This window comes from Vicugna pacos, chromosome 29 (assembly GCF_048564905.1).
Source record: "Vicugna pacos chromosome 29, VicPac4, whole genome shotgun sequence".
In the NCBI taxonomy this organism is placed as follows: Eukaryota; Metazoa; Chordata; class Mammalia; order Artiodactyla; family Camelidae; genus Vicugna; species Vicugna pacos.
Genome location: NC_133015.1, coordinates 26,439,067 through 26,461,647, shown reverse-complemented (window position 1 = coordinate 26,461,647; position 22,581 = coordinate 26,439,067). Strand labels below are relative to the sequence as shown.

Here is a 22,581-nt window from a genome sequence, read left to right as displayed (position 1 = left end):
GTGTCGGGGACGCCGCCTCTCCCCTCGGCTGAGGCGCAGCGGCAGCCGGGGCCGAAGGCCCACAGAAGCTGCTGGGGACTCTCCCGTTACGTTCCTAAGTCCTCACACTCCCTTCCTTTCTTGTATTCTAGACGACACAGACACGTTTGGAGCAGGCATGTCTGCAACCTGCTCTGGCACGCTCTGCACGGATGAACTGGCTGACGAGCGGAAGCAGCTGAGGGGCATGACGGCGGCAGGCGTGGTACCTGAGCCGGGGCGACGGCCTGCAGAAAGCCGGCTCTGTGAAGCTGCTTGCACGCGGATAGGAGAGATGTCAGCTTGGCCCTGCTCCCGTGCACGTCCGGGCCCCACAGGTCAGCAGCACAGAGCTCCTCCATGCTGGCCATGCAGAGACACAGAAGGAGAACCATGACTTTACCGTCAAGAAAAATGAAAACTGTGTGTCCCTCCGTAATGCATCCCCAGCCTCCAGGCACCCAGCTCACTGCCCTGCCCACGAGAGCAGACACAGGTCGCCCAACACAGGCCCACGTGGGTCCCGCTGAGGAGACAGCGCGGGGCCAAGCCCCAAGCAGCCTCACCCCCGAGATTCCGGGAAGGACCAGTCGGGCAGGGGTGAGACACACTGCACCTGCCTGCGGCCACAGAGACCATCCCTGCAGCCCCCACGAATGGCAGGAGCAGGCCCACCTCTGAGCCGGGATCGCCTCCCTGAGGCGCGTCTCCAGCGCGGCCCGGAGCGGCGTGGCCCTTAGGGCTCTCAGCAGGCCCACACAGACGTGGGGGAGGTGGTCCATGACCGCGACGTCGCCCACGTTGAAGCCCAGGCTCGAGGGCGCGCACAGCGTGGTCACCAGGAGTGTCATGAGGTTGGCAAGGTACGGGTCCTCCAGGAGCTGCACAGACACACGACCAGTCGACGCCGGGAAATCCACGCAGCCAACAGCCTGCGAGCAGGCTTCTGCCTGGCCAGGGTCGGGGCTGGCAAAGTCCCCACCAGGCCAGGCAGCGGCACTGTGGGCTCTGCAGGAGGACCTGACCCACTGGTGTCGCAGCCCACTGGGAACAGGCACCTGGCGCTGTCCCAGCGAAACTGGCCCAGGAGCGGCCGTGGGCTTCTCACCCGGGCGCAGGACAGGGGTGACTTGCGGGCACAAGATTCACAGACACACTTTAAGACATCGGCTGACGCCTGCTTCCTAAGGCGGATGTGCGATCACGGCGTAAAACGCACTTGCCAGTAAAACCCTGGGGAAAACCACCTGGCCTTTACAACGAGGGTCTCAGGTGCGTGCAGAGTCGGCCATTTCCAAGAACAGGTGACTTCGCAGCAGCAGGCAGCCCCAAGGAGGCAGCCGCGTGCTCTGTGGGCGGGCCTACCTTCCAGCCTTCAGGCGAGGCGCTGAGCAGCGTGGTGGAGAGCTCCAGGAGCCGGACAGTGACCGTGCACTTGCTGTACGTGAACCTCTCTGCCTCCTGGGGGCTGGGCCTGTCGCTGGCTGCCCCAGGGCCAAAGCGCTCCTCTGCCGCCGTGACATCGTGCAGAGCGATGCTTTCTAAAAAGAAAGCCACCGCCTTCCAAAGTGAAGACTGTGTCTCCGCACCTGGAAAAAGTTACACTGAAATATTAACAGATTTTAAGAATTAAAAGAAAAGAAATACTTACATATGCTTCCTTCTGAGCCCATTAAGATTAATGTAAAATTCCTTCATTAAGTATAGGCATGATACGTTTTTAGTCAAAATGTTGAAAGTTCAATAAAAGCAGAATAAAATGGCAGTTATTTCTTCTCATTTCAAAATCACCACCACCCGAGCAGAAGCCAACTGCAGACTCACAGTCATAACACGTCTACACAAAGTGAGGTCTTGCTTTGCAAACACTCCTTGTGGGCACATAAGTCAACACGCTCTTTTTGAAGGGCAATTTGGTAAATCATAACAAAAGCTTTAAAAAAATATGCACACCAATTTCTACCAAACGTTGAAAAGCTCACACGCTTTGATCCAGCACTGAATTTTATCCTCATGAGGTAATGGCGGAATTTCAAAGACGCGCTTCTGAGGATGTTCACTTGGGCGATGCTTTTAATAATGAAAAACAACCTAACTGTCCTTCAAAGGGGCAACGAAGAGACACGTCAGGATAGTGGCCCCAAAACAGGTGTGCGTGACCAGCCGTCTGAGGGAATCAATTTCAGATCACGCCTCCCTTCCGGTCTCTGCCGTTCACGTCCGCCCTCCTGCGTGACACAGAGAAGATGGATACACCGGCCTCCTCCTGCACTCTGAGCGTGGCAACCATCCCACCGTAAAGACGTCGGAGCCCCACACGAAGGGACAGTGACAACAGGCTGTATGTGCTGAGGGAGTGAGCGAAGGTGGTGACTGGCTAAGGAATCCTCCAAGGTTACGGTTTCCAATTCAGTTTTTATCAGATTTAAAGAAAGTTAATCAAACTGCCAACCAACAGATTATTAATTTTTATGACAGGTGACTATATATTCAAAGAACTGAGAGAAAATATGTCAAGAATTATGTTTTCAAACCCCAAATATCCTTGAATCCAACAGACCCCACGGGCAGCACACACAACACGTTCCAACCAGACACAGTAAAAGGGGAAAATGTACATTTTAGAATTTTTCAAATATGGCACTTGTTTGTGTGAGTAAGTTTTTTTAGTACCAAAATCTACATAAAACAAAAAAAAGGATTCTAATCATATAATTCTACCTTTTATCTGCAATAACGATTTATCAAGGTTTCCTGTGTCCGCGCAGCGGTGGTAACAAACACAACATGCACCAACAACTAATGCACAGAGAGCTCAGCACAGCAGAGCCCCGAGCAAACGCTCAGCCAGCTGGCGAGCGAGAACACAAGCACGGAAGTGCACAGCGCCAGGACACAACAGGTGGGGTGCAGAGCAGTCGCCGCACGTCAGGGACTTGGCAGGTTCCCAGGAAAGAAACTATTTTAAAGCTGAAAAGGCTGAGTATGAAAATACTACGGTATTTAAGTTCCACCGAATACATGTTTTTCAAGTAACGTTAACATTTTTATAATGAAATGCCGACACCTACAGCAGACCGGAAGTTCAACTTTTCCAGTTACTCAAAGCTGTAAGAAAAAACCGTTGGTCAACTTCAAAGCTGGGAAGAGGGGAAATTGTTTTTAACGTCTCCCTCCCCTCACAGGGCACGGGAATAAACAGCCTGGAGGCCACCCAAGTGTGGTACAGACACAGAGCCTGGCAGTCTGTGTACTGATAGATAAAGGCGTGTGTGCCGACACAGGGCGTCCCGTGCAATTGCTTTCTTTCTAAAAAGCAAATTACATTAAAGTGTGTGTGTGTGTGTGTGTGATTGAATTAAGTAAAAATCTTAAAATTCATTACACTCATGTATACAAGTCAAAAAAAATCTTAAATACACGTGCAGGAAAGTACACACAACACTATTTTTAAGGTGCTTCTCATCAGGGAGTGTGACTGGGGAGAAGGGCTGCGTATTTCCTACACTTTTTCCTTGAGTTTTCAAAATGAGGACACGTGAGACCTCCTAAAACTGCGAATTTAAGACATTATTTGCAACTGAACAGCTAATACTGTTGATTTTAAAGCTTCACAGTCTGGCCTACCCTTCTGAGACCCTCACACTTAATGGCCCAGGTCGTGCTCATACTGGAGTCAGGCTTTCCCAGGATGGGCAGCAGAAATCCAGTTTCCTGCCCCAAGCAGTGCCCGCCTCGTCCACCTGGAGCTGGAAGCCAGCGGGCTCTGTCCCGAACCCCCAAGCCCCACCCCCAATCCCCCGGCGGAACTTTAACCAACATTCGCCTCCTTCTGAGGGGCGAGTCTCAGTTCAGCCCCGAGAGAGCGGTCCAGGGAGACCCCAGGAGACGCAGACAGGCTGCCCCGGCCTCTGTCCCGGGGATGCTCCTGCAAGGGCCCAGTTCCTCCCGCCACACAATCACCCTGCAAGCGACGCCACTGGGACAGGCAGAGCACGGGGCCGAGTCAGAAGGACGCCATGTGCCCCAGGCTCAAAACTGCAGAGGCCCCTGGACCCATGACCAGGGAGGAAAGTGGCAGTGACTGGACAAGTGCCCGGAGCCTGAGCTCTGGCAGGCGGTCCTGGGGCGGTGCTGCGGTCCTGGCCGGCAGCCAGCTGTCTGATCAAGGCCCCTCTGACCCCTTTCCCAGGATGGCTCCCGGCCAGACTGGACGGTGAGGACAGGGAGGCTGCACCCACCCAGGACCTGGGCCGCCCCAAGCGTCTTCTCGCCCAGGAAGGTGTTGTAGCACTCGAGCGCCGCCAGCAGCATGTCCATCCACTGCAGGGCAGCCCGCAGGCTGAACGGGCCCTGCAGGTGGAGGAGGGTGGGCTGGGCCAGGATGCCCGATGGCTGGTCAGGAGCTCCTCCGCCCCCCTCGAACGTGCGGACGACCCAGGAAATGCCTTCTCTCTCGATAACGTCTCTCAGCCACCAGGAAGGGGATCTGTTGCCTGAAAAAAGAAACAAGATGAAAGCACACATATAAGTAACTTTCATGTAACTAAAATCATGTAATCACTATACTTAACAACAACATCTCCCAATAATAAAAAAACAAGAGTTAAAAGTCTGGTATGTTAAAAATGTCATCAGACCAGAACAAGACTGGCATTATCTTCACACTTCAAATGTAGTTTCCAGAAAAATCCCGCACAAACACCTGACCAGTGCAGTAAAATTCAAAATGATCCGGGACAACCTTGTTTCTAACCACAGCACTCACCACTTGCCCACTAGTAACTGCCAAGAAGGCATTTCCACCAACAGCCATTCTCTTTAGCTTCTTTAAACATCATTAAAACAGCAGGAAACCACTTGAACATCTATGAAACTCATGCTCTCTGCCTGTCTTTTCTTCAAATATTTCTCTCTTAAGGACTAATTTAAGGGACAAACACAAAGAGCAGTGACACGCTCGGTCCCCACCCTGCCTGTGCTCACGGCCATGGGGGCCAAGCTCCCCAGCCTCGGCTTCCTATCCATACTGAGACCCGCGACAGTACCAGCAGGCCAGCTCCAAAATTAAGTGAACTGAAGTGACTAACGTTTGAAAAAGTAACCAGAAAGGCACCCATGACACAGTAAGTGCAGTGTTTATTAAATAAAGTCAAATGATCTGCTTTTTAAAAGATGTTTTTCTTTTAGGTATTAGTCATTTTCCAAATTAAAGAAAAAAACATAGAAGTGTATTCTGCATGCACTGAAACCAGTGGCTCTGAAAAGGTCTAACCATTCTGACTGTAATGAAGTTGGCGAAAAATCCGCAACAGTCATGTACTTCTGATGCAAAAGAAGAAACGGGTATTTTTTGACAATAAAAAACCTATCACAAGCTACATCAGTAAAAGACTAATACCACATTTCAGGTTTGTTTCAGGAATGTTAAACCTTCCATTATTCTTGCTAAGACTAGACAAAGAAAATCAAACCACAATAATGAGCAAAGAGGAGTAAGGAATGTAAACTCCACGGCAAGGGAGAGCTCAGAGGGCAGCAGCAGCAGACGTCGAGGAGAAGGACACAGCGTGGCGGTCGCTCCTCCCACCGCTCTCCGGCTCGCGGCCCACACACCCCACTCAGGTATCAGCATCCAAAGGCCCTGACACGCGGCGGGGCACAACCCACACCTGACATTGCATCCCACAGGCCTGGGTGTCCAGGCACCTGGCACCCCACACTCCCGCAGGACAGAGGACCACTGGTCTAAAGAAACACCCAAGGCCGTCCCTCAGAACTCGCTGGGGGAGGACCCAGCAGAGGGTGGGAGCCGGGGAGGTCAGGAAGGAGTCACATGGGGGCAGGGAAGGCTCCCAGCAGGCGCGTCCTGTTTCACGAGGACACTGGGGAGGTGGCGCTCCAGTCCTCTCACTGAAACACTCGCAGCCCTGCTGGCAACGAGAAGGGCAGGGGAGCCACCTGGAAACCGTGGCGCTGGCCAACAGGCGGCCCTACTTACCTAACGCCTGGGCCTCGGCTTCCTTACAAATAAAAAAAGAGGCCCCACCCTGCACCCCACCCACTCTCGACGGATTTCATCGTGAGAACGACAACACATAAAACAAACTTCATTAACCAAAAGCAGTAAGCAAGTACAAAACACTAACAACGGTTTTAAACTCTCTCCATCAAACCCACAGATACACACTTCTCTGTACGTGAGAGATTTCAGTGACAGCAGACACATACACACTATGATCTGAGTGGTGAAACACCGTGCAGATGACACAACCGCCACACACAGCACGCAACCCTGAGCAGCATGACAGCCACAGCCACGTTCACAACGACCAGAGGGGAGCCGAGGGGGGTGCTCAGAGCCGTCCTCTGAACACCACTGGCTCCCCGGGACACGCACACAGCACGTCCTGCTTCTGGACAGGGGCCTGGTGCGTGTGAAGGGGCCACGGCCGGGGTCTGCGCTGGGCCAAGCTTCCCCATGCCTGAGCTCCTACCAACCCTGGGTTCACCGTTACTTAAGAAAACAGAACAGTACGTTCACTCCTGAGAAACTCAGAAGTCGCTTCCGGCCTGTAAGCACAGGTCAGTGGTTTGTGCCGGAGCTACTGAAAAGCACTGCTTTCCTTTGACACCACAGTGACCTGGGGTCACTCAGACTCAGGAGCCTATTGAAAGCCTGTTATTACATGTTGAAATAAAACAGTAAGTTTTTCATTAACTATTAACAGGACTTCTAAATCTCAACTGAATACCACGATTTCTTTTAAATGGAGGAGAAAAGCAAAAATATAGTGGAATAAAAAAAAACACTGAGGAATTCTAAAGTTACTTTCTCTGTATCTTCTAACAGCAAAACAGCATTTTTTTCTTTCCCTCTATGAGAAATCCTTGAGAAACGTACACTCATCATTTAGCACCTGTCATATAAATGATCTGTAATGATTATTGAACACACTTCTTTGTATTTGTTAGAAACATACTGTCACCTAAATAAAGAAAAGATCTCTATGTGCATCTCTAACGACTGGCAAAAAAGCAAAGCCCACCGTAACAGGACATCAAGATCACGGTACCTGGCAATAAAGGAACAAGTTTGTAGAAGAGTTCTATGGACTTGTGCCGACACTCTGTCTGGGGCCTCCCACAGCTGGCGAAAAGCCACTGGACCACGTCGGATAAGCACAAGGATGCTGCAGGTGGAAACCCACTGTGTGGAGAGAGCACACTGCATTTAACACACGCCCCGACAGGCAGCGTTCTGCTGGCCCAAGAGTCCAAGCACCACAGACTTGACTCTGCCACCCTGAACATGGAGAAACCTCAATAAAAGGCGTTCAATTCATTTTTAACATATTATCGTTACAATACAATCCAAATGTAAAAAGGCATCCTTTTTTTTTCAACCGATGGAAAGATTAAAAAGCATTTCTCAAAAGAACAGCACCCAGCATTTTCACATTTCCTCTTCCTTGCACCCGAAAACAAAAGGGGGTTCAGACTTAGAGCAGCGCCTCTGAAGCAGTACCAGCCGCAGGCCCCGCAGACAGGCCGGTGCTCGCCCCCACCCCACACCTACGGGAGCTGACGGGGGGCAGGGCCCAGCCAGCTGTGCGGCTTTCCCTTTTTCTACTGTTTTCTGGGGGGCTGGTAATTAGGTTTATTTACTTATTTTAACAGAGGTGCTGGGGACTGAGGCCAGGACCTCGTGCACGCTACTGAGCTGCACTCTTCCCCAGAGCAACCTGTTTTAATGAGACCTCAAGGTAATTCTGATGCCAAAATTTGAGCACCAATGACGTGAAGAGACCCACAAGTCAACGGCAGAATCTGGAGGACTCAGCTGTAAAACAAGAGGGGATGTTAACGCCCAGTCACCAGTCTCCAGCACCCCTGCAGAGTGACCGTGGCCAGCAGACACCAGAGCCCCCGAGAGCCCCACGGAGACCGCAGAGGGGCCCGGCGCTCCCCACTGTCTGAGAACAAGGCCCTGCCGGGACAGAAAGGCAGTGAAGACTGGAAATCGCCGGTCACTAACCCAGTCTCGGTTTTGGGTGGCTTCACTTCATAATCCTGTAATTCCATGTGTGTCAAAATCCTACTATTTCATTATTTCAGTTCCTATACTTCATCAGACTTACTCCGTGACAGTCCATGCATATTTCAGTCAAGCAATTCCACATAGAATTCATATTCAAAATTAGTGCAATAAAATAAACGCTTCAAAACTAATTTTCATATTGTATCCACCATTCCAACCAAGATTACACCTTAAAGCATTTCCAAACATTAAGCTTTTTAACAACTTTGGAAAACTGACTCTTCATACTTCCGAAAATTCCTCCCAGATTCTCCTTTATTAACTGATAACAGTTTTGTGTTGGGGAAAAGAAACGGAAAAGGAACATCACGTACCGTGGCAGGCGCCGTTTTCTGGCTTGGTTCAGAGAAGTGTGCTTCTTCTGGATGATGCGGCCCAGGTGGTCGACGGCGTCACAGCACTGCTGCGCGGTGCCTGCACACAACAAGAAGGTGAGCTTTCGGGGAGGGCCAGCGGGCGCACTGACAAAGAGGGTCTGTGGGTTTACAGGCCTACTCTTTTAATTAAAGAGATGATTTATTCAGAACAGTTCATACGCTTCCATCCCTCAAAATATGAAATTTAAGTAAGTGAGTTACACTGCACATCCAAAAACGAAACCCGTACTGAAGACGCACAGGCAGTACCCGCAGCCCCCACGCGCGGCTCTGCGACCGAGAGGCCTTGCAGGTGTTATGAGCCCCACAAAGCAGGCCAGAGCCTGTGTACTTCCATCCACCATATTAGGGGTGCAAGTCCCTCGAGCTCCGCTTCCTCTCACATAGGTTAAACCATATCACAGCTCAGTGACACGGCTCCTGCAGAGGAGAACAGGAATAAGCAGCAACGCCACCCACAGAGGCCTGGGGCCGCTGAGGGGAGGGGCCTCGCACGGCTCGTTCTGACCTCTACTCCCCAGGGGAAGGGTTCTTCCTATGCCTTTGAAATACGGTACTGATTTTTCAGAGCAAAGCTTCACTGTCTGAGAAAATTCACATACACATGCTGTTGAAATAAAGTAACTCTTAAGCCACTGACGTCAGGACTGAGTCTCACGCATCTCTGCTCACAGCAGGGCTGCCAGCAGGAAGGACAAGAGAGCTTATTAATCTGTCTGTCTCACCTGGTGAGAGGGGGCTGCGTGGCCGCTGCTGTGAGGTGTGGGCCCGGCCCGACCTACCCGCAGACTGCGTGGGGACCGCCGCCCGCCCAGAGACCCAGAGGTACCAGTAAAGACTGTAACTTATCACTCCTCAGCCACGTTAGCCTACTCCTGACCTGGTATTTTAAAATCACGTCTTACATACGGTCAAAACAGCACAACCTTGCGACGAAACTGCTACTTTCTTCACTGAGGTCAGGAGCGGGCAGGAAGCCCTGACCACATCTTCGAGGTCACGACCTTCCTCACCTTGTGCAATCTGCATTTTCAGTCGTGTCACCACAGCCACGGGCCAGCTTCACCGGAGCATCACAGAAAACCGCCCCGCGCCCTCGGTGGGGCCCCCCGCCAGGGGCTGAGCTGAGGGACCGCTGGGGCACGTGGCGCCTGGGGGAGGAGGCCCAGAGGCCCCACACAAACCGGGTCTGGGAGGGAGGGCGCGTCTCCCTTGCGTTCATTGCCCTGGCCAGGGCACAGCACCCCGGGGCCCCGGGAGGAGCTCTCACCCGCCCGTAAGGCGGGCGGACGGCACACGGCGCAGGCGAGACTTACCCAAGGACTTCTCGTCCGCGTGGGCCAGGGCCAGGCTCTCCATGAACGTGACCAAGGCCTCAAACACAAACTGTTCCACCAGAGCCTCTTCCTCCCTGCAACACAAGGGACACCGCCTCAGCCGAGAGCGCAGCAAACACGCCTGACGAGGAAGAAGGCCGTGTTGCCAACAAGCGTGCCTCCACTAACCTGTCCTGAAGAGCAGCTCACGTGTTTCCAGACCCCAAACAACCTAAGATGCTTCTCAAAGAAGCAGCTTTGTCCAGAGCAGACCCAGGAGCCCCGGCTTTTTCCCACATAAGCACTTACCTCACCTGCAGTTCCACTCACAGGACGTAACCTTAAAACCGCTGTTCTGACCACGCTCCACGCACCTCATTAAAATTGCATGCAGCTGAAAAGAAACCTGGTACCTCATCCACATTCATGTAAAACACAGTAGTTTTAACAGCTCTCCACCTCTCCACAGGCAGTCAGCACCAACAGCAGCACCGGGCCTCTCAGCCAGACCCGCCGCCCGTGGACAGTGACGTCTGCGGCCCGTCCAGCGCAGACGGCTTCTCGCGGGGAGGGGGTGCTGCGCCCGCACACGCTGGGCAGAGTGGCACCCCCCCTTCCTGAGGCTCCCTCCCAGTGCTCTGGCTCGGACAGCCGCGGGCAGACGTCAAAGGGCAGTGCACGTCCCTGGACAGCATTTCTCCTCGTGTCAGCTGTGGGTCTCCCTCGCACATCCCTGGAGGGCTCTGCTTCCCCGGACTAACAAGGGACCTGGTCCACCCAGCTCCTCAGGACGGGCTACCGTTACTCCCAGGGAAGCGGATGCCAGTCCCTGCTCAGCGGGGTGTCCCAGGATCCTGTCCCGGACAGTGAAGACCCTGACCCACCTCACCCACCGTGCCCACAACCAGCAGCTGCTCTCCAGGACCAGGAGCACAGTGCTCGGGGTGCACACAGGCAACCCAGCCGAAAGGCAAAACGGGAACAAGTGACCTCCAGTAGGAGAACGGCGAGCTCAGGGCAGGGGCGGGTCCAAAACACTGATAATATTCTGTTTCTAAACCTGGGTGCTAAGTGTGCAGGAACTTCTTTCATTTTCATGAGTCTGTAAACTCTACACAGGTTAGGGCTTTAAGTGGAGGTGTAACTGACATACACCACTGCATCAGCTTCAGGTGCGCAACACAGTCCAACATCCACACGTTAAAGAACCGTCACCACAGGTGCTCTGGGCAGCACGAGCCACCACGCACGGTCACACTCAGTCACCGGTGTCCCAACTGCCACTTCCTGAACCAAGCTATTCTGACCGAACGAGGTCAGGTTCCTCACGACAGGACTCCTCCGTAGTCAGGTACCCCTGCTCAAAAGCCCTGATTTCAGCTGTAAGTTTTACCTTCATCTGTGTGACTGACGAAATATTCCCTACCCCTTTGTCAAACGCCACCTTCAGGAAGGGCGACATCTGGTCTCCCTGCAGCATGCAGCCCCGCAACACTAAGTGAACAGATGCTCCGCGAGCTGAGGTCAGGGACCGTCTTTCCCTGGAAGTGAAGCAACCCCTGCCCTGCCGTCCTGGCCCCCAGACCCTGCATGCAGCTGCTGGCAGGTGAACTTCAGGAGCAGTACGTGTGCCCCTCCCTGCTCCCACCACTGCACAGACTGGGCTCTGGGAGTCCCCTTCACCATGAACTCTGCAGACAGAGGCTCCCGGCCAGTCTCCTCTCGCTCCCACCCAAACCTCACACCCCACAGCCAGGAGCGCACCGCCTACATTCCGTCCACGTCGTCCCATCTCTCTCTGCCCTGTCCCCTCCTGAAACGCTCGGGCTGCCTCCCTCGTCCTTTAAGTCCCACCCCAAGTGTAAACAGTACAGGGAGCCCCCCTAAACAATGTGAACCGTGTCAGGACACCCTGCACCACATCTCCTGCTACGCTTTCCAGAGTGCATAGATCCATGTTTGAATGCAGTTCTCAGGACTTCCTGAGCCTCCTGAATGCAAACTGCATTTTGACTCCTTGTTTAATCCCCAGAAAACAGCACAGCACAGAGAACATCACCACTTACTAAATGCTTGGTACATGAGTACGTGGAATCATAAACACTGAGCCACTTCAGAGTCACCACCGAGAACGTAAAGACCTTTACACCCCCCCGCCCCCCGGAGGATCACTCACCGGAACTCCCTGTAGATGCTGTTAAAGGCAAGAGCTGCCCCCAGCCTCCTGAAGGCACTGGGGTGAAGTGCAAAGCTGTACAGTCGCTTGAAAAGTGACTTGGTATTTACTGGACTGCTCTCCTGCTGCTGTGGTGTTGTCTGCTTAATGGACCACCTGAGGAATTCGTGGACACATCGGCCACAGAAATCTCTTAAAGTGCTGTCAACCGGGTCCACAATTCCATCCTGAAACAAAGCATAAAATGACAACTGAGTGAATATCCCGGTCTGCCTCTGAGCACAAGTGGCACATGTTACGAACACTGCTTCAGAGCCGCTCAGGAAAAGCGGGCGCCAGTCAAAGCAACCTGTCTAGAGCCTGGCCTAACAGCCAGCTCCTTCCGACACAGCAGAGACGCTTCCATCTGAACACATTAAGAAATTGAAAAATCCGTGAAAAAAGGAAGAATACTTTAATTACAAACCACAAAGCAGCCTTTTCCTGAGAAACACAGCTGACTGCACCCTGAGAACGCAGGCTGCTGCCACCTCGTAGCAGCCTTCTCACTGAGGGCAGAGGCTCACGTCCTTGCCGGCCCGGGGAAGCTGTGACGCCAGAGACAAGCCACGCAGAGACGTGGTGGACTCTCACAGAGCTGCTCCACAGGGGCCCGTCCCTCAACACCTGGAAAACGGCTAAGGAAATGTGGATGTTTCTGTTTCCCTCTGAGATGCACGAAGGAGAAGTTTAACCGGACAAGCACAGAGACACTGAAACGGGGGTTCTGACACCCCCAAACCTCTGCAGACAGTGCTCACCGGGACTCAGGAAGGGGGCAGAACCCCGGAACCAGGGGGCGGTGCTGGGTGCCCCTCGGAGCAGTGGCACAGATGTGGGAATCCGGCCCGCGGGGACTGCGGCCACGCCGAGGGTCACACCAGCCCTCGCTTCTCCGCCTTTCTTTCTGCACCTGTCCTGTTTTACACCATCTTTCACCCGACTCCCTGTGAAGTCCTGACTTAAGCTGCCTTCAAGGATCAAAAGCAGAATGGAAACATTAGACGAAATCCATCTGAATGAAATAAGCTGCAAGTTAAATTTAATTAAACGTATCTGTCCCAGGCAGGAGTCACTAGCAGACACTGCAGGGGATTAAACCGCAGATGCAATCATGTCACCATCCTGATTTAAAATGTTCAGCAGCGACCACGGCCCAGAGGTGGCATCCAGCGAGGGGTTTCCGAGAGCAGTAGGACTGTTCACAACCACACACCACTGGGATGCCCAGGACCCACCCGGCAAGCCAGACAGGTGGATGGCAGTGCTACGTGCAGCGTCCTGATGCCCAGACTGACACATCTCATCCGAGCTGAACAGAAAGTGAGACACTGATTCCAGTGGGAACCAGCCTGCAAAAAGATGGAATTAAAGGATGTTTGTTTGGACAAACATGCTATATTTTCCACTGGGGGTTTTGATTCTGCATGCGATACACAACAAACAAAATTATAGGTTGAAATAACAGCTAAAATCATTTAAGAGGACATTTAAAGAAATCAAATGCAAAGTTATTCCCACAGGTTCAGAAAACTAAAATGTGTGAAAACATAGGAAGGCCCTGGCTGACCCCACTGCTCCTGCCCTCAGTGTACCTGCGACCAGTCCTAACAGTTCTAGGTCTGAAATCTCAGAATCGTTCTATGCAGAGAGCTGCTATTTCTAGGGGCTGTTAGTTAACTGAATCAGAATGCAGGAGAAAACTGCATGAGCTCAAAAAATTCCCTTTAATCCGAACTATTACACTACAGATAGTAAAAAAAAAAAAAAGAGGATACTGCAACTCCTAGAAGTCTAAGAACATTCTCATTCCCCTTTCACCCTCCACACCCGCACACACACACACACACACACTGCCTTAATGCAGGTGAAGCCTGTCAAACCTACAGCCATCTCCCCAAATAGGAGAGCAAAACAAAAAAAAAGTGAATTTTTGCTTGCAGATATTTAAAAGCATCACTTAAGTAATGAAATTCGGCATTTTGTTCATTAAAATGCGGTCCCACAAATGCAGTTTGGTGCAGCCACTGTGGAAAACAGTATGGAGAGTCCTCAAAAGACTAGGAATAGACTTACCATATGACCCAGCAATCCCGCTCCTGGGCATATATCCAGAAGGAACCCTACTTCAGGATGACACCTGCACCCCAATGTTCATAACAGCACTATTTACAATAGCCAAGACATGGAAACAACCTAAATGCCCATCAACAGAGGACTGGATAAAGAAGATGCAGCATATTTATACAATGGAATACTACTCAGCCATGAAAACCGACAACATAATGCCATTTGCAGCAACATGGATGCTCCTGGAGAATGTCATTCTAAGTGAAGTAAGCCAGAAAGAGAAAGAAAAATACCATATGAGTTCGCTCATATGTGGAATCTAAAAAAAAAAAAAAGAACATAAATACAAAACATAAACAGATTCATAGACATAGAATACAAGCTTGTCGTTGCCAAGGGGGCAGAGGGTGGGAAGGGACAGACTGGGATTTCAAAATGTAGAATAGATAAACAAGATTATACTGTATAGCACAGGGAAATACATACAAGATCTACAAGATCTTGCGGTAGCTCACAGCGAAAAAAATGTGACAATGAATGTATGTATATTCCTGTATAACTGAAAAAGTGTGTGGGTTCTACAGTGGAATTTGACACAACATTGTAAAACGACCATAACTCAATAAAAAAATGTTTAAAAAAAAATGGCCCCACAGATTCTCTACAAGAGAGGACACAGCCCCGCCAAGTGTTCCATCTTGACCCCTGACAGTGAACTTCCGCTCAAGCTGAGTGTGGGTCCAGTAGGACCAACATTACTCACCAGGATCGCTTCCAGCAAGGCAACAGTATCCTGACTCTCAAATTTCTTGTTGTTGGTGAACCAGTGAATCAACTGCATAACCAGAGGTTCAAACAGCTGTCTCGTCACCTGAAGGAACACAACCATCAGAATCTATTTTCTCCACGTTAACTTCATATTGAACAGAGTTCCACTACACACACGGCAGGAGCAAAATTCAGCGGTAACACCACAGTGGTGTCTCTAGTTAGATTCCGTGACGAACACGTTCCAACTTCTTTCCCTCCCGGGAGTCCAGCAAAGAAAGATATGCATACAAAACCGCCGGTTCCTCTAATGAGGAGGATAGCGGGGCAAGCGTGCTGGCTGAGACACTCGTCCTGATGAATTCGATCCTGAATGTGTGCAGGAGGCCTCCAGGACCACAGGCATCATCGTTACTCAACTATGCCCCAATTACACCCTGTGGTGACAACCAAAGCCAGGTCACCATCCACTGCAGACCTCAGAGCTGTCCTGCAGACAGGACACACAGAAGAGGCACCTCTCCTCCCCCTGCCGAAAGGAGGGAGAAAGAGCGCTACTCCTTGGAGATTAGATGGAAGGGACTCTGGGCTCCCACTCCAACCCTCCCAAATGTGCACAGTCCCTCCAGGGCCCAGAGCGCACCGGGGGTCTCTGGCTTTACCACCCACCACGTCTCTCAGGCCTGGACAGAAGTCTGTTATCCTTTTGGACAAGAGGAATTACCTGGGACAAACGGTTACGCAGCTAATCCTCTTCTCCAGGGATAATAAAGCATTCCCAGCACAGCTGAAGCAGATCCCCCACCTGTATGCCCCACACATCTCTCAGTCTCATGCACACGGGCCTCCAGGATCCCCGGGAAACCCAGGGCATTCACATCCCCCCTGGCACCGAGCTCACCCACATCGTGACGACACCAGGTCAACAACCACGTGAAGCGTATCGGAGCTCACACTAAGCAAGAGTCCTCTTGCAGCTGGATCCTTCTCTCCAAAAAGTCTTTCTAAACTTTGAAGCAATTTTTAGACTTAAAGTGAAAGGAAGGGCCTTACCTTTCAGTTTGGAAGTTTAGCCTGGTCTTAAAGCATCACTTTTTTTCCCCAAAGGAATTAAACTTTTTATTCCTACTACATAAATTATATATATGTACACACACACCCTCTAGAAATGACAGGAAGTGGAGAAAACCATCAACATTCCTACGTCCAAAGGGAACCACTGTTAACACTCAGAATCACTGTTAGCTTCCAGTATATTTCATTTGTGCACATTTAAATACATGCATGCACATATGTGTAAAAATAAACGTACACTTTTGTAACCTCTTAACTTTGAGTACTTCTCATATGAACACAAAGGCTCTATCAGCATGCTCATCAGCTGCCTGGTACCTCGCGTATGGATACACCATGATCCAGTCACCAGGATCCTGCCAGAAACGCAGGCACCCCTAGTTTACGAGTGTCTCACACACACCACTCTGAGCTCCCCCTCCCTGGACAAGGGCTGCTGCCCCCAAGCCTCCACGGCCCACACTGCCATCTGCCAGGACGCACAGGCCTTTCTCCACGTGCCTGGAAACACCAAACACCGCCAATGTTTAATGTATTTGACAGCAGCTGCAAACGGTGTCATCTGAATTTGAACTTCCCTACTTCCTAAAAAGGTTGAATAACTGAAACGTATTTCTTGGCCATATGTCTTCCCTGTTCATCAACTACCTGTTTTTGTTCTTTACCCATTTGCCCATTTTAAAAATCTTATCTTCAGTGAAATGTGACAAAAATTTTCCCCACATTATGTGTATGTCAAAATTGTGGGGTTTGTGCCATTTGGTAGTTTTAAACACTTATAAAGTCAAAACTATCAATACACTAACATTTTTCTTCTATATATCTGCCTCCAATATCTTGTTTGAAAATTTCCCTTTCTGCAAAACTTTATGGAAAGACACCTATGATGTAATAGCAACCAAATCCACGCAAGCAGCAGAAACCACATTTTGTACATGAAAGAAAGTGCTTCTGAGTGTCATGATCCTGCTTTTTATCTACCAAACAGTACATGCACACTTGTGAAAACGTGTTTTGCAAAGATCTAGGATACGCTCGGCTCTCTCTGCAGAGGGCGAAGTGGCTCTCCCCAGGGGGAAGAAAGAGGCTTCACTTTCACCACTGCGTTTCCGCATTAATTAGCACAGCTCATCAGTTAAAAAGACGGTCCCAAACCAGACGGACACGCCGGAATTCACCACATTGTAATATCTTTATAGTTGTTTTTCCTACCAAATCTTTCTAACTTGAAATTAATTTTTCCTATGCTAGGCAACTGCACTAATAGTATTTATTAAACGATCCCTTTCTCACTAACTTAAAAAGCCCCTTCGGCGGCCACATGTAGTTTTTATGTACACAGCTGGTCCCCGTCCCAACTGTCAGCCTCTTCCAGCGACACATCTGTGCACCAGTTCAGCCCCATTATGACCAACACGGCTTCGTAACATCTGTCGGGGCAACTCCCTTCAGCTCTCTCCACTTTCAAAACTGTTCTCAGTTAGGCTCCAGCAATTATTCTTTCAGATTACTCTGCACGTTCAAAATGAAATTAATCCCAGGCTTTTTGCTGGTACAACACCAGACCTACTGAGTTACTTGGGAAAAGCCAACTCTTCAGGTGCACAGCGTATTCATCTCATCCTGGTGAGGCGTGCGTGTGCCCGGCACACTGAAGCTCACTTCCCGGCGCTTTATTGCTACACTCTCAATGCTGTTAACGAATGGAATACTGTCGACTGTATGTGTTCTCTGGTGGTCGACACTAGCAAGGAGGCATGTGAGAGCTCTGGCACGCTAGAGCCTGTTTTGTAATTCATCAGCCTTACCCTTTATTAATACTTAGATTTACCAGTTAATACTCTGAGCTTTCCAGATTTTTAAAAAATTATAGTCAAAATACTTTTTCCTTCCTTTCTAACATCCTGGCCCTCAGGGACCTCAGGGCCTGATGAGAGGCCTGGAGACTGACCAGTGTAGGCAGCTGAGTAAACACGTAGGCGGCCGTTCTGAGCATCCACTCCGCGCAGGCGCTGCTCCGAGGGGCTGGAGGTGCCTGCGACCAGCCCACCCCATCCCTCCCCAAAGCCCAAGGCAGCTCCAGTGCTGCAGGGCTGGGATGACTGGCTGTGACATTCACGTAACTGCTCTTTATCATTTTAAAGATAAAACCAAACTATTCCTGGTTCACCAAAACAAATGCCTTTTTGGCTTACACAGAGAGGATCACTGCTTCTGAAATCTGTTTCTGTGACACATTTCCAGTGTCACCCCCAAATACTGTTTAATCACGTTCATCTTAATACACTGCTGGGTTGTATTCACTCCTAGCCACACTGAGGAATTTCTCATTTGCATTTTTAAATGAATTTTGTGTTAGATTTCTTTTTCGCATGTGCACCCTGATATCAGGGTTCTGCTAGCCTCATGAAATAAAGTGAGAATTTGATTTTTCCTGGGTCACGGCAGGAATGGAGAATTTATTCCACAAAGTTTCGAGGAAGAGGTGACTTGCCAACACTCCCCAACTCCTCCCTGACGCTGGCCCTGCTCTCCCCTCTCCTTCACTCCTGGCAGACCGTGAGCCCCGATGTGATAGGACCCACAGCAAACCAGCTTTGGATGCTCAACTCTCAAAAACTTTATCAACAACAGTGATATTTCCCCAAACTCTGTGGCACATATTCAAAAACCGCCAGGCACTTTGAAGAGTCCCAACCCCAGGTCCGGTCCCTGAGGGGCAGCAGCCAGGCGGCAGGGGTTAAAGATCCCCAGTGGTTCCCAAGTGCAGCCATGAGGAGCTTGAACCAGACTTTTTTTTTTCCCTATGTTTTGCAACTGTTTCAAATTCAAAACCATGCACTCACCTGATCGACGTCGCACGCCAGTCGGAGCAGCACAGGAAAGGTGCGCTTGTACAGCTGGTACAGCGGAGGGGGGCCCGGGCCGCCGTCAGGCATCTGCGTGGCTTTTCCCAGCATGAACACGACCGTGCTGTGCAGCAGCTCACAGGCCGCGACCTGAAACAGGCCAGGGGCCCAACAAGCCTGAGTCGTCAACGCTCTCTCCATGCAGCCCCTCACAGAGAAACCCCGCGCAGCCAGTGCAACACGCTGAAGCAGCACTTCTGTGCACTCTACTCTGTGTCCAGAAGGTGCGAGTGGAGATCTGGGGGATTTACACGCCGGGACCAGGGTGGTCCCGGGTCCCTCCAGCTGCACTGCAGAGCTCCGCTCACCAGTCAGCGCGCTCTCGACCACCACTTCTAGTAACTTTACTTTTAAAGCACAAACTTTGGAAACACACAAACTAATACACAAACCTGAGACTACCTGTTTCTCATCTCAGGCTGAGGAGATAATAGAGCACAGACTAAAAGTCACCTTTAGACGCCCTTTGCCCTGTGTCCTCTCCTACGAAGGGCTTTGGTACATCATTGCTCCTCCAGCTGACTCCCTATTGGGACAACCTGCGTTTCGCTCCCATTTATCAACGACACAGACTTCTGATAACAGAATGGTTTCTAATTACTAGACTACACAGAATCCAGAAGTGACGAAGTACGTATCCATGCGTCCTAACGACACATCTCACAAACAGACTCTGACTAGTGAGTGAGGAGGCACAGAAGTACCTTGGTTTGTCTGTCTCCAGCCGAGAGGGCCAGTTCCGTGACTCGAGGCAGGAACAGGTCCAGGTGGACGACAGGCTTCATGTCTGGGAAGGGCACCGCGAAGCTGAGTCTCTTCTCTCGGTCCCACGCCACACACTTCTTCATCACTTCATCGGAGGACGCAGCTGTTCAGAGAGACCGGAAGCGCGTTTTCACTCAGCTGTTAGGGTCACTAGTGAAACCGGCCCTCAGAAAGGCACTGACCCGAAGTGGCCACCACACACTACCCCCGAATCTGACTTAAACTAAAATCACTCCTAGACAAGTCTAACAGTCTGGAATGTTTAATTTCTAAGTTCAGTAAAAGCTGCTTATTCTGTGGAAAATGAAAGATGAACAATATTTTAAGTAAACACCTCTTTATAACACTTGTTTTCCTAATAGAGGTTCTAAGTTCCTAAATGCCAAAAGTGACCAGTCCACTTTCTGTGAAAGTTTAAAAATAAAAGTACAGATAAATTTTTACTAATCAAAAATGGTGATTCCAATCAAAAGCAATCTAAAAATATCCAAGTATTAAGAATGCAAGATATAAAAAAGATAACTTTGAATTCCTGACACAACGATTAATTAATATTAGAGTGTCGTTAGATTCTGTTTCAAAAAATGAGAGACTCACAGACACAGAAAATAAACTATGGTTACCAAAGAGGAAAGAGGGGTGAGGGAGGGCTAAATCAGGAGTTTGGGATTAGCAGATACAAACTACTATATATAAAAAAGATAAACAACAGGGACCCACTGTACAGCACAGGGAACTGTATTCAGTATCTTATAATAACCTATAATGGACAAGAATCTGAAAAAGAATAGATACACGTATGTGTGTATAACTGAATCACTCTGCTGTTCACCTGAAACTAACACATTATAGACAACTGTACTGCAATTAAAAATTCAAAAAACAAAACCAAAACAAAATTTTTAAAACTAACTTTAATAAATGCTTGTCCTTGTACAGGGGAAAATGTTATCAGGGACTAGAAAGCTTCCACATCGTGTCTAACGATGAGGTAAGGAACAGCCGCCAGCCTCAGCAGGAGGTTCTGGCGGAGCGCTCGTAACGCAAACACTGCTTTGCCATTCGACTACTGCTGATGAGGATGCCACTGGAAAGTCAAGACGTGCGACTCCAGATTGACGAGGACAGCAGGCAGCATCACTGCGCACAGGCTGACCTGTGTCGGGGGCCGCGCTCCGACAGCGGAAACGTGCCGCCATCTCACTCCCACTGCACGCACCCCTCTCTCCTCTCCTGCTCACAACAATCCCCAAAAGAATGCAGTGAGCACCACACTTATTTTATATGTTTTTGTGTTCTCATTTATTTTGTAAACTCATTTCCAATTTAGTTATATTGCCAGCTTTGCTATGATTTATGGTTACAACTTCTTTATTTTAGATATATATTTCTATCTGCTTGAAAATGCTTTGATTAATGTAGACTGATACATTTCAATACTAAAATGCTATTTTCTTGGCAAAAAAAGGTTAATGTATGTAAAGTGTTTACCACAGCGTCTGCCAAATGATATTCAATAACTGTTAAAGGTTGCTATAACAATGAAGAGTTTCTGAAGATTAAATTAAAAACTGCCTACTGGCACATAACAGGTACTTGGTAAAAAAAAAAAAAATTAAGGAAAAGACGCTAGAGCACTCCCATGAGCTGACAGCACTGTGGCGTGTGGACGGACCGCGCAGGCTGCAGGGCACAGTCAAAGCGTTCCTCTAGGCAAAATATGACTCTCTGTAATCTTACTTGAAAACACAAACATGAGAATATGCATCCAAATGGCAGTACAAATACGTCTACAGGGGTCAACTTATTCTCAGGAAAGGTTACCTGTTATGAGGTTTTTATTTATTTGTCCTCCGAGACAGCCGAGCATTTGTACGACTCTAACCCTTATCTCTTCTGAGGACAGTGCTTCATTCTGCAAAGGGAACAAAAGCACACACATGCTGACGACCGAGTTAAAAATCACAGTCATGACACGAAAGAAAACGACTCAGGATCCTACTGCTGACGCCTCCCAAGGGCTCCTCACACCCTGCATGGCACTGCGGCTAACTCGGCTGCAAATTCATGAGAGGAAGCCGCACCTCTTCCAGCGGCGCACTCAGACATCTGTTTCCTAGGCCAGCGGTTCCAAGTTTTGGCAGAACGCTTTCAAAAATACTGAGGGCCCCAGAAAGCTTTTGTTTAGGAGGGTTGTATTTACGAGTATTTGGCACATTAGGAGTGAAAACTTAGATGTTAATAGTTATTTTATTAAAAAATATTAAATCCGTTACATGTTACAAATGACGTACTTTTAGGAAAAGTAACTTATTTCCCGAAGAAACAACCTCAGGCAAGCGGCAGCTTCACAATTTCACACCTGTGACGGACCTGTGGCCTACGCTGGGCTGCAGCTGGAAAAGGAGTGTCTTAATTGTCTTTCTAGGTAACCGTGGTTTCTCCAACACAGCTCCCGGCCTGAACAAGCAGCAGAGCCCGAAAGCTCAGTTACGGTGCAGTCAGTGCATCTGTGCAGTCTACTGCGTCAGGACCCACCGGTCTGTCTCGCACTGAGCGGGTCTCCACCCACGTGTGACCAGGGGACATGACGTCCTGCTCGTCTCAACACCCTGCTTCACCAGGTTACGCGGCTTCTCCAGGTGCAGCCACGCTTCAGTGTCCGTGCGGAAAGTCACACCTGGTAAGCACTGAGATGCTGTTAAGCGCGTGGTGAGCATCACAGGATTTTAATTTCCATGTAAAAGCCTTAATTTTACCACTGGCAACAAATGTTCTCAAATGTTTTCTTTCAAGTGAGGCTCACTCAAGCCCTTTATTTTACAGAAAACGTCTGCCAGGTCCTGAACAGCGGGCATCTATCTGACTTCCCATAACAAGAGTGATGCTGAGGAAAAGGGCTGCCAGGCTCCCGGCTCAGAGCACCCCAAGCACAGCACCTCCTGCTCCGTCACGTTACGTAGGAGGT

General features: G+C 49.9%; 1 protein-coding gene across 3 annotated transcripts in view; it reads right to left on the bottom strand.

Moving 5' to 3' along the window:
* Positions 1 to 22,581, bottom strand: part of PRKDC (protein kinase, DNA-activated, catalytic subunit) — a 118,506-nt gene that overhangs the window by 72,020 nt on the left and 23,905 nt on the right. For all 3 annotated transcript variants that reach the window (XM_072951646.1, XM_072951647.1, XM_006204656.4), the window contains exons 23-34: positions 21,438 to 21,528; positions 19,553 to 19,716; positions 18,786 to 18,938; positions 14,861 to 14,968; positions 11,989 to 12,215; positions 9,813 to 9,907; positions 8,434 to 8,533; positions 7,095 to 7,228; positions 4,260 to 4,514; positions 1,384 to 1,607; positions 694 to 899; positions 249 to 381 (exon numbers count right to left, since the gene is read on the bottom strand). In XM_072951646.1, the coding sequence (XP_072807747.1) occupies positions 249 to 381; positions 694 to 899; positions 1,384 to 1,607; positions 4,260 to 4,514; positions 7,095 to 7,228; positions 8,434 to 8,533; positions 9,813 to 9,907; positions 11,989 to 12,215; positions 14,861 to 14,968; positions 18,786 to 18,938; positions 19,553 to 19,716; positions 21,438 to 21,528 (1,890 nt within the window). The remainder of the gene's footprint in view (positions 1 to 248; positions 382 to 693; positions 900 to 1,383; positions 1,608 to 4,259; positions 4,515 to 7,094; positions 7,229 to 8,433; positions 8,534 to 9,812; positions 9,908 to 11,988; positions 12,216 to 14,860; positions 14,969 to 18,785; positions 18,939 to 19,552; positions 19,717 to 21,437; positions 21,529 to 22,581) is intronic.